At 33.8% G+C, this 19,115-nt stretch overlaps 1 protein-coding gene and 1 long non-coding RNA gene across 7 annotated transcripts in view; one reads left to right on the top strand and one right to left on the bottom strand.

Moving 5' to 3' along the window:
- Positions 1 to 2,657: 2,657 nt before the first annotated feature.
- Positions 2,658 to 19,115, top strand: part of LOC126851508 (uncharacterized) — a 49,222-nt gene continuing 32,764 nt past the window's right edge. The window contains exon 1 of the long non-coding RNA XR_007687680.1: positions 2,658 to 2,815. This is a non-coding gene — a long non-coding RNA (uncharacterized LOC126851508). The remainder of the gene's footprint in view (positions 2,816 to 19,115) is intronic.
- LOC126851452 (ras-specific guanine nucleotide-releasing factor 2-like) overlaps positions 13,244 to 19,115 on the bottom strand; it is a 45,256-nt gene continuing 39,384 nt past the window's right edge. For 3 of the 6 annotated variants that reach the window (XM_050595442.1, XM_050595444.1, XM_050595443.1), the window contains 9 exons: positions 18,854 to 19,024; positions 18,428 to 18,708; positions 18,074 to 18,204; positions 17,328 to 17,348; positions 16,008 to 16,383; positions 15,697 to 15,794; positions 15,351 to 15,633; positions 14,950 to 15,147; positions 13,244 to 14,741 (listed from right to left, as the gene is read on the bottom strand). In XM_050595442.1, coding sequence (XP_050451399.1) covers positions 14,523 to 14,741; positions 14,950 to 15,147; positions 15,351 to 15,633; positions 15,697 to 15,794; positions 16,008 to 16,383; positions 17,328 to 17,348; positions 18,074 to 18,204; positions 18,428 to 18,708; positions 18,854 to 19,024 — 1,778 coding nt within the window. In that variant the 3' untranslated portion in view covers positions 13,244 to 14,522. The remainder of the gene's footprint in view (positions 14,742 to 14,949; positions 15,148 to 15,350; positions 15,634 to 15,696; positions 15,795 to 16,007; positions 16,384 to 17,327; positions 17,349 to 18,073; positions 18,205 to 18,427; positions 18,709 to 18,853; positions 19,025 to 19,115) is intronic. The other 3 variants (XM_050595447.1, XM_050595445.1, XM_050595446.1) reach the window with 3 other exon arrangements.

The raw sequence follows: 19,115 nt of genomic DNA, 5'->3' as shown, positions 1-19,115 counted from the left end.
CAGAACTATAAATTATAACGAAGTAATTTCTGTACTGACCGCGCCACGATAGCGGAAGCGCCTTGGGAACGAAACGGGGTAATACGAATCTCGAATTCCGCGTGCGGATGCATGAAATGATTTGAATCGTGCGGCCGTCGCAGTTCATCGTTATATCGGCGCGTAGTTAATAATTCGTTATCAGAAGTTACTCGCATCTCGATTCGCTGAACGAAGAAAATCGCGGTCAATCGATCCGATCGCGATCCGCTAATTATCCCCTTGCCGCAGTAATTCGTGCAAATTTTATTTTATATTATTGTATATATTTATATATATATATATATATATTTCGCACGTTTGTTCTTGTCTATAAAATCGTGCGCGTAGCATCGTGTACACGATGGCGAGTTCATAAATTATGGTGTAACCTAAACGAAAACGTGTTACAACGGCACAGACGCGTTTTCGCACCCGCATTTACGATTTCAAAAGGCGAGGAGGATGGCGATACGTGCCTTGCATTTAGACGGGGGCGAGAAAATTATAGCGCTCGCGTAATGTCGCGGGGGGCTGTCCTACTTTTGCTGTAAATACAATGTTTTCGTAAAATGGCCTCGAAATGGTCCTCGGGAATCCTGCGTTTTTCGAGGCGCCGCTCGCAGATTGCTATATGTAAATGTAGCGGTAAAACGTTCCCCCTCGTCCCCCTTCTCGCCCCCCTCCCCGCTTAACTGTCAGACGAATCGTAAATTCGCGAATAGACGGTGTCACGGTATATACTCGCCGCCCCCACTTACTTCCCACCCGATATAATCGAGAATTTGCGAGCGGGATAAATTTTGTGCGATCGTGATTGATTGATTTACTTGTTTTTCAAAAATTGCATATCCAGGTATGTGTTATTTTACAAGAGAGACGTTGTATGTGTTATTTTACAAGAGAGATGAGAAAGTTTGTGTGACATGTTTTATGAAACCTTTATTGCTCGGCAAAAAAAAATTCAACAAAGAATAGAAACAAGAGATAAAAACATTAAAAGCGAAGGGAAATGCACGAAGAGAACATTTCTCTCTTTTTAAAGGGATAAATATAATTTTCTCTCACAGAGAGCTCTTTTATACAAATCAAAACGCGGCGCTCTTATGAAAATATAATATAATACTCATATAATACGATGCAAGCGTTTTTTAATGTCCGACAATTTTTAATTATTACGTTCAACCGGCGCGCGTTTCGCGTCGTTGCCGGAAAAACTCGTAGTAAGGGAACTCACTAATTGTAGTAGGAAATCTCGGGGATATTACGGAAAACTGCACCGTGAAAAATTGCACGACAGCCTTAAGCGGATAATCTACATTTAAATCGCGCGGAGCGAGACGGCGCATCGCGGTTTCGGCCGCACGATAATCGGATATACATGAGACAAACAATCGAACACCGCGACGATTCACGGATATGCGCGATTCAGCACACGCGGTCGCGGCCGCGTACTCGACCCGAATATTTAGTTAATAAGCGACGGCCAATTGAAACTAAAGTGCCCGGGATACGAGTTGTTACGAGTACAATTATTCAGTGCATCGACACTATAAACCGTTCGCTTGTTGTTGCCTTCCCACTCGAACGGATCCGATTTTCGTTTGATCAGCCGTCCCCTGCGCGAATCTCGTTATTGACGAGTCATTGGACGTAACTAAATGCCAGGAAAAGGGAGGAACGCAATAATTTTCATTAGAGGGATTCGATTTCGTCATCAGTACAAATTTGAATGACACGCATTGTTGATGGCCGAAGATATTTATTTGTCGAATAAATGTTAATATCTATTACGTAGCGATAATTTTAATTTAAAATGTGTCAGATATGATATATCTGACTGCGAAAAAAATCGTACAGAGTCGACTGACGAAATTATATAAAACTTGCTTTATAAATTACTGATATTTGTCACAATATGATATTCATATTTTTTCTACTACATATTTCTTCTAGTTTTTACACATCTATTTAGTTTTTATTATTATTAAATAATAAATAATAATAGTAATATTATAAATATTATTAATAATATAAATATTAATATTATTTATATTAATATTATTAAATAATAAAATAATATAATAATTAAATATTAATATTATTATTAAATAATAAATTTGTATGGATTATACCAGAAAAGGCGAAAAAAAAAATTTTAAGACTGACTGAATAAATTGTTCTTATCACAGAATCCACTTTTTATCACGCGTGAATTTTTGTATATTGTAAAAAAAAAAAAATTTACAAGAATTGTATTTTTCACTGTATATAGAACGTATATTAGATTATTTATACCGAGGATAATGTTTATTAACTCAGTCTTTAAGCTGCCGTATCATCAGCGCGTATAAATAAACACAACGTGCTCGAATTTATAAGACACAGTTGTTATGGGACACAGTTTGTTTACTTCTTGGAGATAAACATTCTGTGATACCGAGATTTATTATAGTCCATAAAACACGATGAGTATATTACTTCTATTTCATCTTTTCATCACTTTCATTTTGTTATTGTCAAACAAAACATATACACGCGCGGACGATACGTGATTTCCCACGTAATGTTTTTACACGGTCGAAAAACACGCGAGCCGCGGAATTCCTCGCAGTTCGAATCCAACGCTTGTACCGTTCGCTAGGTCGGATAAACGCTCAGTTAAAACCTGTAACTTGCTTATCCGCAGTTTCCTCGACACCGTTCTATCTCCGAATACACTATTATCGTTGCAATGATACACACTGAAATATTATATCTCAATTTGGTTGCAACTCCTACACGCGGATGTTTGAAGGTACGTATATCGAGAATGTTTTATTTATCTGCATCGATGATATATAATCGCATCAGAATATATATTCGCTTATATTATATATTCATATTAGGCGGAATTATCAATGGCGGTTGTTTATTATCTCTCGTTGATTATCGCACAGTTCCCGAGTGATTAAAAATTAAGATTGTAGACACTCGTACGATCGATGAAACGTCGCATTTATCGCTGTTCGTACTACTTGAAACCTTTTCGAGTAGCCTTTTCCCACATGCCGAATCGCATTATTAAATGACATTTATATAAATAAAAAAAAAATGTAAGAATACGAATAACAACTGGAATGAGGTCGCGTTTATTACATTCGTTCAGATGTCATATCGAAAAGATATTTGTTCTACATCTAATTGCCTATCAAACCGAAACAGGAGCGGAGGAAAGTAAGGGCACGTTGCATACATCGAAATACTTGCACGATGTAAACGAGAGTGCGGAATGAGCTCTCCCGTTATACCGGAATCATAATCATGGCCTTAATTAAAAGAGCATTAATTAAAAGCGCGCGCCGCCGCGAGTCTGCAATTAATAATGGTCCAATTTGTTCTCGTTACCCGACAACGCGCGGTCCAGCGACATAGTTTACTCCTCTCACTTTTACAATGACAACGCGCTGAATACGCATAAATGTTACGAAAAATCTGTTATGTTCTTTTTTTTTTGCCTCGAAAACTTGTTTTTTGTATTTTTCGCGCATAAAAATATTTCTTAACCGGCTGTAACGTTTCCAGATCGACAAAAGTGACAAAAATTCGATAATAACGGATTAAATGTCAAAATTCCCTTTGTTAAATTTTCAGGCTATAAATGTAATTTGACGTACGAAAGAAACTACTTAGCGTACATTTGCGAGAGAACCACGTGTGTCTATTTGATAAACTGGAAAGCTGGCGATCTATCGTTAACAGGGGGGAGGGGGAGGAGGCAGACATAGTATAATATTGACATAACATTAAAATGCAGGCTGCCATCGGCTATTGTTAACAATACAATAGGCGGTTTATATTCATGCGAGATAATCTCATGCTGATAATTACCGATGAAACCGTATTGCGATATGGAAGCGCGATTATAAATAATAGAGCAATGAACAATTCGTTATAATCAACGAATATTATATTGATTCGCCGCTACAATGCAGTGTGCATTCTTTCACGAACAATTGATGTCATCGATGATGAGGTGATATAATCGCGATGCAGGTTTTCAAATATCGCAATGTACAAAACAGTGACATTGATTTCGTTATGGAAAGTCTGTAGGGAATCATTGAAATTTTGCGGTTGATAACGAACGATAATCGATATCAATCTACGGTTAAATTAATTATTTAATAAACGTTTTATTTAATTGAATACAAGTATTCTTTATATATTCTTACACTTTAATATTTAAGTTGTAGTTACATAAATTACAAATTATATATAAAGTGTATATAATGTGTAATTTATGTAATTTTATTAATATCATAATAAGATTGTGTTATCTATATATATCATACAATTCGTTATATATATATATATATATATATATATATATATATATAATAATTATCTTATGGTCTTTTTAGCAATCTAAAATCAGAATATTAAATTTTAAATTAATAGCATTTTTAATTGAATCATCTGTCATTTTATGAGAAGTACAATTTTCCGGTGAATATTTCGCAAAGGTTCTGCAGAGAGTTGAGTGACGAAGATGCAGCCTGGATCATATATTCGGTACGTTCGTTTCAGAGGAAACCATAACATCTGCTTAATTAAGTGCAGCTTTGTCTCTGTTGAACGCTTGATTCTTTCGCAAAAATATCACGCGATTCTTAAAATTAATACTCATCCGTTTGCGATGCAATTATTTGATATTTCATCCAGCCCGTCTTTTATATTACGTCACGTCGGTGAGATATAAATGGCGTCGCGAAGCATTATCTTATATCGAATCAGCTCGCCTCAAATATATCATAGAGTTCTTAGCTCAGAATCAAGGTGTAAATCAAATTTTCTATAACAAGCAAAATCAACTATATCCAATATCATTAATATAATTCACACGTCATTGTAGAATAATGTGGTGTAGAAATTTATCCTTTATGTATAATAATTTTTTTTTATATTTCTTCAAAAATTATGGACTTATATTGCTTTCTATGAGACACATGCATGAAAGATAATATTTTCTCGCCTCCTTCAAAAAGCCACAAGACAAACGATGCATCTTTTCATGACAGTCGGCGGTCGCGTTGCTACTTGCTACTGCAAGAGCATTGCCACTGCAATCAGCTGGAACGGGCGACTGTAACCGCGGATCCAAGTAGAATACGCCGCGAAGAGAAGTCGCTGTAACAAAAAAACAAAAAAAAAAAGAAAGAAAAATCCACCGTGTAGCCGCATGTAAATGGATTGTTTTAATAACTCTGAAAGCTGCGACGCGCATCGAAGCGCGTTGCCATCAGAGTAAAATGGTTTTACGCAACAAGCGTGAAGGTGGATAGCGGGGGCGTTTTGTCTCTTCTTCTTCTGAGAGAGAGAGAGAGAGAGTGAGGGAAGCCACTCTTGCGAGGAAGAGGATACCGAACAGCCATCTCATTGACGAGGTTTGCACGCGAAGAATGAAACTTTGTCTATGCACGCTCAGAAAAGTCTCCATTAATCTTTGATAATTAATGCGTCGCAATTTTCTCCGCGCGAGACTTTCTCTTAACAAATCTCAGATAATGCAAGCTGCACAAGCAAGTCGCGCAAACCATCATGCATGTATTTCTTTTACATTTGCGATATGTAAGGTAAAAGAAAATGTAATATTAAAAATGTAAGCGTAAAGCTTTTTAGAAGAGATATTAACAAGCTCCTCTTTTTCGATTTTCATAAAACCTAGAGATGCATTTGTTGAGAGAAAATCTCGGATTTTTCCTTTAATAAATAAAAATCGCAAGATGGAAAGAGGAATTAAGAAATATACGAAGAAAGTGGTGATTCGACGATTGCCGGATATCTAAAATTTAGTGATGTAAAGCACAAATGATTTAACTAAAACAAAAGAAAACTAATGCGAATGTATGTATACGATTACATATTTTTTGTACGACAAAGTAGACGTTTGGAAAAAATGGGATTCCGTGAATTATAAATTTATTATATGTGCACGACGTTTCGCAAGTTTAGAAACTCCACTTCTGAAGCGGTTCAGTGGGCTTACCACGCTTTAATGGCAGTCGAGTGTCCCGTGTACGGTCCACTTTGCAATATCGCGTGTTCAGCAGTGATAATTAAGTGTTACGGTTCTTGGTTCGTTATCCACTTAGTCGCCGCAATTACACGCCGGATTACGCCGCACATTCGGTAAGCAAAGTAGCAATTTGTTCCGAAGCACTGGCAATCCGGATGAAATATGACACTGTGCGGCTGCGTTATTCGATTTTAAGATTGTTATTACCTGAGATTCATTATTTCTCTTCCCAAAGATGTTTCTGCGATGAAATATTGGTACATCGTATATACTAACAAATGAATTATTTATGGGAATTCAATTCATATGTAAAGAGAAAGAATAAATTTGTAACATATGCCTGAATGTGCTGGGCAATGCTTCAAAAAAGGAAAAGAAAAGAAAAAGAAAATTGTGTATAATTTTTTATATTAAAAAGAGGAACGCTCTTAAGAAAATAAATATTTTCTAAATAATTTATGAAATATTATGTTTGGAGAAATAGGATATATACAATGTGTGGATATGAACATGTGAATGGGAATAAAAAGAAATGAGGTGATAAGAAATACAAGAGAAGTATACAGAAGAATATTTTCTATTTAATGTATACAGATCGAAGATATAAAATATTTGATAGACAATGGACAGCTTTAACGATTACTGTATAATATTCAAGAATAGAGATTAGCCTTCCTTTTTACTCTCTCTCTTTCTTGTTGAACAACGAAATTATCAACTATTTAGCTTATCATTGGCTTATAAACATGTACAACATTAAAATCCTGATTGAGAATTAAAGACAACAGCAAAATTTATATATATATATATATATATATATATATATATATATATATATATATATATATATATTATATATATTTTTATATATTTTAGTTTTTATTTCTTATATTATTTTTATAACAGCTAAGGTTTCAACTTTCGTGCTATTTATGATATTGTTATTTCCTTCTTTGATTTAATGACTTTTTGATTCTGTCCGAACAAGATTAGCAATAATATAGTCATGATAATAATTACTTATACTATATGTCAAAAAGGTATTGAGGAAGTGGCGAACGTTGCTGTTGCGCAAAATTGATTTTTTTTTTTTCATAACTTTGTTTCATACGATATTTCTTGTAAAGTTCAATATATAATCTGGCTTTAACTACATAAAATGTCGAGAGACTTATGTACAATATTTAAGAAGAAACATTCATTGACAGAACTCTTCTTGAAGAGTTATAATATTCAGCATAATCTACATTTGCAAAAATCAAGCTTATTCAACAGTCATCGCCGCGCACTTGAATCTCTACATTAGTATGACTGATACTTAGTTAACATTTACTCACAACCAGCTGATGATTTGTGATCGATTAGTATTCGGCTTACTTTACTCAAAGGAACATCACATTGCACACTTACAAATACACGTCAACACACAATTTTATCCTTACACGCTCACTTTACATAGCCACTTACACGATAATGACGATATTTCTTTGAACAGATATTAGCGATAATTGTTAATCAGAAAAGAGAAATCAAGCATTTTTCTATATAAAGATTTCAATTAGAAGAATTGGAAATAAATCCTTACAATCGTGCGTAAGAAGAACAGGAAAAAAAAAAAAAGATTGCATCGAAAATTTGATAAATATATACGCATTCGAGCTATTAAAAGTATAAAAATTAAAATAGCTTTTTAAATCTTTTGTTTTTGAATGCCTAAAAGCTTGAAGCTTTGCGAGAGAGAATGGAAGACTTCAAGTATATTACTTCAATTATATATATATATAAACTATTTTTTCTTTAAAAAAGTAAATATAAATTTTCAAGAAATTTTTTGTTTTATTATACATATATTTTATTTTTATTTTTAAAACTATTATTTTTATTTTTAAAATAATTTGTATCTATTGTTTAATTATATCGTTGGAAAGTAAGAAAAGTTTGCAAAATGAAATATCGCAGATATCAAGATGTTCTCTTAAGAAGTTATGCACTAGAAATATGCACGCAAAGATTAAAAATTGGGAGAAGAAGGGGAATCATGGATTTTAAAGTCGTACGCGTTGTCTCGTTTAACAATACGCTCCTCGTGCGCATCTACTTTAAGTGCTACTCAAAAAATAGAAGGAGAAAACTTTTTACTCTTGTGGTATTTCCCTACCGAAAATCCTTTCTATCGTGAATCTCTCTAAGCTTTCCTAAGCACTTAACCCGTACAATCGGAAATAAACAAAAAAGAATCCTGCAAGGTATATGTGTGAACATAATACAGAGTGTTTTAGGACCCACGGTTTTATTCGCGTGGTACGAGGATGCGTTTCTCAAAGTTTTCTAAAAGATATTTTTAAGAAATATCTCTAAGAAACAACTCTTTAATTGATAAGAAAAAATTTTTAACAAATTGCTAAATATTATTAAAAATAATTAATATATTCTTGGTAAAATTGCAAAATTAAAAGATGTTCTGTAAGATTAATGTACTCAACTTTGCATTTCCATCATCAATTTGTGCATAATAGAAAAATCATTGTGGAAAATTGTCATAAGTCTTATTCTCTTCTGTATTACGCTTACTATTTATCGATGATAAATTCTTTTACCTTTTTAGTCTTGCGAAAAAAAAATATAGATCTTATCCTGTATTAAAAGATACTATATTTGTAAAATATTTTAACTGTGTGTTATCGCAATTGACGATTTGAATTGGTTAGTTCTCGTTTCGAGATGATTTTAATCGAGAAGAAGCTAATAACATAAAAACAACAATTATGTATATAGTGCCGCATCGATATTAAAGAATGAGGTAACTTGGTTAAGACGGTACCCTACAGTACCCACAATTAGTCGCAATAATTATACCCTAGTTTTTACAACGACAATTACATTTATGGAAGCTGAAAGATCGTAAATCGTGTGACTAAAGTGCAATAAATGCTTTCTGCGCATTACTTTAAATGCTTACTGTTAGCTCGACTAATTCTACGTTCAGATTAATGTTCGTATTTTACAAAGACTGCGATTTGTTGTCTAAGTTAATAATTTCGAAGCGATTCTTTACTCGCGCATTTCTCGCGTATTTTCTTTAAAATATTCGTGCAGAATTATAAGAACCAAAATTTCTATTTTCAACGCCGAAATATCTTATCTTCAATTATTAATGTAGTTTTTGCAATTAAATGCTTAGGATAAACGCCACATTTCCATGCAAAGCAGCTTTCAAATCAAACAAGAATTAAGCCGTTGTTTTTTGCTTTATAAATTGCGACGCAATAATAGATTGCCATAAAGAATTCAAGAGTTCTATTCTAGCTACTAATTAATGAAATTTCATTATTTGAGAATTTGCACCTGCATGAAAAGTAAGCAGACTCTAGAAATGTCTGAATTTGTCGGCATGTCAAGTATGAATGCCAATTCTACTGTATTTCTTTTACGCACAGCGTAAAAACGAAAAATCGATGAAGACGATATTCGATAAACTGTTGCCTTATGATTATAACTTATTTCTCGATAGCTTAAAAGTACAGCGATAGATAAGAGAATGCCGCGCTGCGTGCTTCATTAACGCGATGAATCGGCACAAAATTATACTAAATAGGTACTGGTGAATCTTTACAGTGTGATTCCGAGAAACGGAGATCTTAATATCACTCTCATCCTTAGCTGAATACAATAAAATGACATATCTTAGTTGTATGCGATAATGCAATGTTACATCTACGCGTTTTATTACATTAATAGTAATCAAGTCGATCGATAATCATCATCCTCCGTATACCGAAATCTATCAACAACGATAATGGCTGCCTAGTGCAACGCATGTTCAATATGTAACTAGAATTATATACAAGGAAGTGTGCGTGACACATATCGATATCTATTATAGTGCTTACGTGAGTGTCACAGTACGTCACGTAAATACGTATATGTGCGAAAGCGCGCTAATGAAATCTGTAACTTTTATTTTCTGAAGAAAATTATTCGGAATGCTTGGAGCACGATTGCCGAAACAGAAGAATCAGCGGCTTTGTTGGCACTTTGAAACAGAAAAAGAACGACGTGTGTTTGTTTTGTGCTTGCGACTGCATGATGATACATTAGTAATTACAGTTAAATAGTATCAATTATGTGTAATCTAATAATTAAAGCAGTTATTTTTAACTTGTATTATAAACAAGTTATTTTTCAATCGTTACATAAAAATTTCTTTGCAGTAACATGGATATTTTTTAATTATATACTTTAATAACAATAACATTAAGAAATACGAGAATTTCGCGAAACAGGTTACGAAATAATTTCGTGAAAAAAAAAAAAAAAAAAAGAATAAATTGTTACATGCATGTAATTGGCCAATTGGATTATATTTGAAGGATGACCAAGAATTGTCATAATAACAATTCATAGAAAAAATTAGCCGATCGTAATCTTATAACTTTATACACACCCTAGAATTAGAAAATATTCTTCCATGTTATAAGATAGAGCTTTGTGATGTTTTGCGAGCAAGCAAGTAGAGGACGAAGAAAAGAGAAATACTAGCTCGCAAACGCTTATTGTTAGATAATTCTGCAATACGAGATTATGTATGGCAATCGAATACACGTTGAAGTGTTCTGAATTTAACAGATCTTTCAAACATAAGACATCTCAGAGTTGGTTGCATCTGCTAACGTTATTCATAATCTTAATGTTTGTTCTTTAACGCTATCGTAATTCGGACTATGATCTGAAAAATGGAATTGTTAATTAGAGCTGCTCTAATAAAAATTGCCGATCCAGTCGACTCTAGCTTATCGCGTAATCTTCTCTCACATTGGCACAAAACTTTGATAAGAGATGGACAATTTCTGAAAATGGCCAATAACTTTAGAAGCTATCTCCCGAATTACACAAACATTCAATAAAATTAGAATACAAATCTAATCAATTTAAAATTGTTATAAAAAATCATTAAAATTTAACTGTTTCTTTATATAAACTAACTCTTTTTAATCTATCAAAATATTCTTTAAAAATTTATTAAATTTTTTCACATATAATATATATCGTAAACAAAAAATGCAATTAGTTATTATATTTCATATATTAAAAATCTACAAAAACTAACATCTGTCAAGAACTAACATCCGTCTCTAATATTTTTATTTTACTGAACCATAATATGACTGCTGTAGATATATCCGTTCTACGGGCCATTTTGTTCAGTAGAAGAGGCTTTGGTTCCTTACTCTTGGCTTGGATCGTTCGCGACGATGCAAGAAAGCAGTCGTAAGAGGAACTGGTATTAAAATCACAGAGAGGACAGCAGCGACAACGCGCAGTCGGGATATAATCGCGAGAATGCGAATTGCAAATTTTAATGTTTCAAACACAATTGTGTTATATCGATGTCATGTTGAAAGAGCGATGAGTTTTGAAGAGTCAAATATTTTTCGAATTTATATATAATTATAAGCATATAAATTCGAAGAAACTCGTCCCGAAACACATAATTACGTGAACTTGAAATGCATGAAATTTTTCCATAATGCATTTTATAAACATTTTTAACGTTTTACGATCGGATGAGATCAGAGAGAGTCATCGATCTGTATCGAAAAGTATCACATGCAGTATCTTGAAATTTATAGATATTGATTGTGACAGTGATATGCTCCGTCTAATTGTAAAATTATCCGCAAACATTCGGATTCGCGAATTCTGTTTTTCTATCCTTCTTTTCTTCCTACTTTTCTTCGTACATTTGAACTTTCAACAGGGAATACTTGTCTCCTCATTGAACGCTTTGTAGTTATCAAAAGAATCTACACATGAACACAAGATTCTGGAATAATTTTCGCTGTTACAACGAACATTTAACGTTGCTTGCGCAACATGCGTTTAATTACGTCAGTTAAAATATTGATGGATTCTGTAAATAAGTCGCAATTTGCACGATTAATCCGTCCTTAGATTATTTAACAAAGAATATTACGATAAAAGAAAAATATAATTTTATTCAAATTTATATCAATCAGTTGTATTATTCATTTTTTTTTAACGTGAAATTATTAGGGAACGGATTAATGATGCAAATTGAAAATTATTCCCGTTTTCGTGTATTCTACGTCTATAGGTAATAGTATCACATACACTGAAAAATGAGAATGAGCGTGCAAATCATAAGCGATATTTTCCGGAAACATAAGATGCATACATGATCTGCGGATCACACCCGGAGATTATAGTCGCATCGACTTTTAACGATTATTTAATTTGAGTAACGAGAGGGGAAGTTATATTTACAATTAATTGGTCGCATGTCGTCCTCGAGCGGCGCAGGCGTGAAGGCAATGGCACAAGGAATCGCGAAAGGACATAAGTATCGAGTTTTATCATTTCGATGAATAAGACACCCAATCGCCATATCATATATATTGCACGATTTACACCGAATGCTTTGAGAATAAATTCTGTCTTGCTTACACACGTTCCTTACATGTGTCATTCTAACATCAATCCACATGGCATGTCGCCCCAAAATATACTTGCACTACTTGCACGTTGCAGATGATAAATGCGGTTGGGATTTTGCTCATCGCCTTTTCAAAGAGCGACACTTTGAAGAAAATCTTTCATCGTGCACTTAATTATAAGTGTGTGGTCCGCACGCGGTATATGATTTTTATATTCGGGCTCAGAAGGATTGTATACACCTCGCATGAGGGGACTGTCAAATATGCTGAGAGAGATGCAGAAACGCATCCGAAGTCTTTTAACAAACGTAAAATAAAGTTAAAAATGTAGAGATGTGTATATATGTATATATATATACAATATAATATATGTATATAAATTTTTTGCGCGCTTAATATTTCTCGCCTCCTTCTTTTAATGCACCTTTACGGAGAGAATGCCAGTTTTCTTTCCAAACTACCTGGTCGTACTTTGCTACATATGTATATATATATATATATATATATCGAATAAAAATATAGAGGCTGGCGAGAGAAACATTGATTTCGAATTGTATTAAATAGTTGATATGTGTGTACCCTCCTCCCCTCTGTATACAAGACTTTTATGTCCGACAAACAGAGGAAACTCTTGTAATTTTGAGATGCATTTATAAATATTATTTAGCGACAGTTAGTTAAGTGCTTACAAAATATATGTATAACTAAAAATTTAATATTATGAGATGTTGATCGTGCGAATTTTGATTAATAAAAATAAGATTATATAATATAATAGATTTGTTTTTCGAAAATAATAATTGAGATGATCGTAAGAATGATTTCAGAGATGCTTGATTTGTGAGATTTTTTTTTTTTTTGTTTTTGTTTTGTTTTGTTTTGTTTTCGTTTTGATACTCGTAGCGACAATTAGAATTAGAAACGGAAAACACAGTGATATCTTTATGCTATTGATTGTCAGAATACAATCCCATTCACTTCTCACGCTTCTCGTCTGTTTTCTTAAAGATACTCACTTGAACTGCTTATGTACGCCTCGCGTAATTAATACTGGCTCGATTAAACTGGATTAAATTAAAATGATAGATTCTTGTTACTTTTGCCGAGATAATTTTATCAACAGTGTCAACGACACAGCTTCTATATATTGTAAAAAATGGGGGATATTTTTCGAAATATGCGTTATTTAGCGGATTGATCACATTTCTGAGCGTTTTGAATTACTTATTCACAACTCGGAATCGACAACACGGAGAGAGAGAAAGAGAGAGAGAGAGAGAGAGAGAGAGAGAAAGAAGGAGAGAACATTATTGTATATATATAATTATAATCATGTTATTATAAGAAAGTCTCTTTCATTGTTCGTTACCAATCTTGTACTGTTATCATCAGTAGATTTTTACAGCCACAATGCCATATTCGATCTTCTGGAATTTCTATGCTTGATACTATTATTACATTTTATTACTATTAAATGTTCTTACTAAAATCTACAATTTTCCTTTCTCAATATTCTCTCGCAATTTTGGATTACGACAGAGAGATAGGACTCTTTCTCTCTTAAAAACTTAAAAACAGCACTAGAATAATTAAAAGATGGAAGAGAGGAACAATTCTAGTAACGTAGAATATTTCGTCGAAACCTTATCAGTTTTGTTATGCTAACAATTCTGATAAGTTTCCTGCGGCGAATAAAGAGGCCGATTCTGTGCGACGATGAGATCATTGTTAAGCTTACTTATCTAATGCTTACGCAAATATCTTGTAGAACGTAGAACGCAAATGACAACAGAAATGGACGTCGAACGTTTACGTTATAAGCGGAAATGGACAGAAATAATGGACGGGGAAAAACGCGACAGGTCGCATTTGCGATCGTTCTGAAGATCGATCGCTTGCAACAGAGAGTTAATTCCTTCAAAATTTCAGGATTTCTTTATCGTTCATTAGAAAATAAAGATGTAATTGAATTGCATTACGAGAGACAAAATTCACTTCGTAGACGTATGACTGACTGAAGGAGGCAGACCGATTAAACTAGAATTACTTAACTTGGACGTTCTGGGTTCGATCTCCAAGGACATGCGATACAGATCTTTTTCGTTCAGTAGCAGCGATGTGTCCAACAGATAATTCGTTACCTTAGTGATTAATTCGATTTTGTAGGGGGTTTGCTGGAAATGTCGTATCTCGCGAATTACATGAGAGATCTGAAAATGCACATAGTAACATTTCATTCAATGGCATAGCATCATTAAATTAAATTTAGATTAAAAATTATTTTTATTTTATTTCTATTTAACAATATTTATTTCTATTTTATTTTCTATTAATTTTTGTTTCTCATCTCAAAAAGAAATAAAAAATTTGAAAATAACTTTAAGATCTTAAAAAGTGATGTGCAGAAATATCGCTTACCATTCGCATTTTCGAAAAATTCAAAAGACCGTCATCGGTAATATTTGGAGTACCCTCCTCGATAAATGAGAGATCGGTGAGGTAAATTCCTAAGTAAGGGATACAGGGTGGATCACATCGATGTAAAGCGTCTCGCAAATTTCTGAAACGGCCATCGGATGAGACGATATGTTGTAGCCTGTCAATTGTCTGCTTTGTCTGAAAATTAATAATAATTAATAATAATAATAATCATATAATTAATAATAATTAATAATAATCTAATCGTGCATTATCAGTTAGTTAAGACGCTTCATTATTGCCATAATGAAAAGCTATGAAAATTTATTTAGTTACTTATCAGAGGCCTTTACTTATTTGAAAGATGAATTTATAATTATACAGGAATTCTATTAGCTTACCGTTTTGGGAACTTTCTCCCAGGTTTTCTTCAGCCTGTACACACTGCTGTTCGTGAACGCTGCACAAATCTGCAGCACGCCATTGTAGTTATGCAAAACCCTATTGATATCGGCGACCGCAGTCCATTTCTCGATAGCCGCAACTCTGGCCGACATATTGGAACGACGAATAATTTCGGAAACGACTAATTGCGACACCTCGTTGAATCGTTTCGTCATAAGAAGGATATGGGGCGCCCGAGTTGCCTTATCCGTCTTCATCCACGCTTGTCCAAGAAATTCCCTGAGAAGTAAATTATGCATTGAAGCAGAAGCGATATGATTTAGCGAGTAATTCGTTACTTACTCGCTAGTGATAGAGACGAATATCTGATAATCCAGATATGTCATCTGTTCGGCGATCTCGAGCGCAGACAGCGTCTCGATGCTCTCCTTACTCTGAATCTGAAAATAATTCGTAATCAAATATTAATATATGTATATCTATCTCTTTAGCTAAGCTTTACTAAGCTAAGTCTTATATTATTATATTAAATTAAATTTTTAATCTAGAATATTGTAGAATGGAATATTTTTTAATGATATACATATATTTTTCTTTCCTACACATAATATCGAACGAATAGAAAGAGAGAGTTATAATTTCTCGTTACTTACTGATGGCGGAGTTAATAATTTCTTCAGATCGACCTTATTGGTGTCGGCTTCTTCCTTGGTGAGTAGTCTCAGCAATTGACTGGCCGCCTTGTGTTCAGCCGGTAGCAGATTCGGGCTATAATTGATGTCCTCCAAAAACTCGATGGTCAGAGTTTTTAATTTCTGATCCATCTCAAAATCCTGGGCATGCTTGGATACCCAATGTCTCAGGACGTTCAGTACTCTCATCGTCGCGGCGGTCGACATCACCGACTCCTTCCTTCTGTTTTTGTCACGGTTACGATTATTCGCATCGGTCATGGGCCCTTTGTCCGGTGGATTGCTCGAAGCAGAGGTCGCGATGGCGAATGCGGTCGCCGCCGTAGACGTGCTACTCCTGAATTCGGGATCAATTTTTAATAGCGTATCAACAACCATATTAAATATAAATTGAAATCTATTTTAGCAAATTATTCTTCCTCTCGATGATTTATGCGTCCATTCTATGCTCTACGTTACGCTTGCGAATCATTCGCGATGCATCTCAAACACGAAGAAATGAAAGCAAGACATCGAAAAAAGTATTTTTTTTTTTTTAATTATACTTTATTATATTTTATATCATCGTACAATACGCATCGTGAATGATCTACGCTAATAATATCCAGTGTGCATATTGAGTCGCAAAAAAAATTCTGCTAGTATCGGCAAGTATCAGCGGTGTAGATTCTTTTATTTGCTATTTTCACTAATGTGCCGCTAGTGTAAAGTACTAAGTATTGGAAACAGGTATTGCAACTGACGTTTTAGGCGAATTCAAATTTCGATGCTACTATGGTTGTTGAACGATTCATCAACAAGATCGCCAATTGTCGCATCTTCACGAAGAAATGTAGAAATAGCATCGAAATCCGAATTCACCTGAATTATATTACTGATTCCAATTCTGGAATATTTGTAGCACTATAAGCAAGTATATCAAGTGACGCAAGGCGGCTATCGGGTAAAAACTATTTCTATTTCGTTTGATCCATTTACTCGTTTGCTATGGGGTGCATTCTATAAACGATCAAATAGATCGAATGAGATGTCGTGTTTCATCAGTTTAATGTACATAATTAAATCGCAAGGAAAGAGCGTTGCTTGTGAGGATTACGTGATCGTTGGAATCAATAGCTCTAAGAATTTAAACAAAAAAAATTTCTAATAATAGAAATAATAATAAAACAAAACACAAAGCGGGCATTTCAAGCTTGTTTTGATATCGCAAGCAGAAAAAGGATCGTAGCCATGCCACACCTAACAAGAGGATAATGACGCTTTCAAAATGAGCCCACTTACCAGATAGGTTCAGGTCCAATGCTATGAACGACACAAAACAATACATGAAATACAGTAGAAACAGCAGGAGTCTCTTCCTAATTTAAGGGATCACTTTAGTTTGATCTTGAAAATGGTGATAAGAATATAATTTATCGGGCAAAATGGAGTAAAAATTTTAAATAGGGTGATATTTTTTTGCATTATGATTATTATTAGCAATTTATCTATCAAGAGTAAAATAAATCAAGATATTAAGATATTTACAAATTATTGAAAAAGTGTATATTGCATAAAAATGAATTTTAGATTATTTATAAAATGGCTTTTACAAGAGACATGATTTATAACATATTTACAATATATTTACAATCTTTTCAATACAAATAGATACGACTTAATTATGGCTAGAAATTTTCAGATAGGGTTTTAAAAAATAAATTTTTGCAGAACGAGGAATTATGTTAGAAAATTATCTACTATCTTACAGATTAGCTTATTAAATAATTACTAAACACTTTATAGACTATTTCTATTTCTCTAAATTCCTTTTTCCAAAAAATGAATTTAACTGTGAATCTGATAAATGAAACATGATATCGAGAAGAAGCTCTCATGCGTTAGAAAGCAGAAGTCGCCATCTGTGGCACTCAACATTCAGCTAAAACGAAATAGAGATAACTTTTATCGATATACAAACGTCTTTAAATTGTAAGAGACACGAAAGAAATGCAAACACGATAAAATAAAACCATAGTCAAACGAACCTTCGATGACTCTGACGGAAGCTGGTTATTACCACACCGGCTTTGCTGGACACTTGCTGAGCATCGTGCTGAAAATTGCTATGTTGCGAAGAGACCTCCTCATGCATAGATCGCCTACTTGCCCAATAATTCTGCAAAACAATCACCAAATTCATTTTTATTAAATAATATGAAAAATATTTCAATTATGCTATAAAATAATGTAAAAGCCATCTTAAAAATTTAATATACGTTTAACGTTCATTTAATAATGCTTAAAAATAGATTGATAAAATTAAACTAAGATTAAATTAAGATTAAATTAATTTACTAAATTCGTGAAGAGAAATTTTCAGATTTTGTTATCACACATACTCCAGTTATGGTGGAGATGGAGCCGCTCCTTGCGGTGCACGGTGGAGCAGAAGCGACCGATGCCCTGTGCTCCGGATATTGCTGTTGCTGATTCTGCGTCGATTGTTTAAAAGAGCATACACTTTCGTCGTCGCTCGGCGTAGATTGCTCCTCTTTGCTCATTTTAGTTTCCGTGCTTGGCGGAGAAGTAGGCGTTTTGCTTGGCGTATCCGGTTTGGCAGATCCGGCTGAGTGTGATTCGGCTGATGTTTGTTGTATGTCGTCATAAGTAAATTGTACTTCTATAATTTATTTCATGTGTTACGTATATTTTCATTAAATAACTCGTGAAACCCAAGTGTAATTTATCCGTATTTTTAATAAAAGCACTTTTTTTTTCTTTTTTCTTATTAATGATTATATACTTTGCAAAAGGTTCAGTTGTACCTCTTGTATCCTCCTCCATTGCGACAGGTGTATCAATTTCTGAGACACGACGTGAGTAAGAACCACCCTCTTGGGGACTTGGATCCGATCCGGATCCGGATTCAATCGAGCCAACCAGCGTTACAGAGCTCAAGTTACTGGGTGAGGACGGCGCACTAATCACTGTAACATCTTATATTCCAGATCTTTCATGGTCCTTCGAGTATTAGCAATATTACAATTTTTTTTTAATAAAAGCGTATATGTATATAAAATTTCACAT

Source organism: Cataglyphis hispanica, chromosome 8 (assembly GCF_021464435.1).
Source record: "Cataglyphis hispanica isolate Lineage 1 chromosome 8, ULB_Chis1_1.0, whole genome shotgun sequence".
Taxonomy (NCBI): Eukaryota; Metazoa; Arthropoda; class Insecta; order Hymenoptera; family Formicidae; genus Cataglyphis; species Cataglyphis hispanica.
This window is presented reverse-complemented; position numbering and strand designations above follow the sequence as displayed.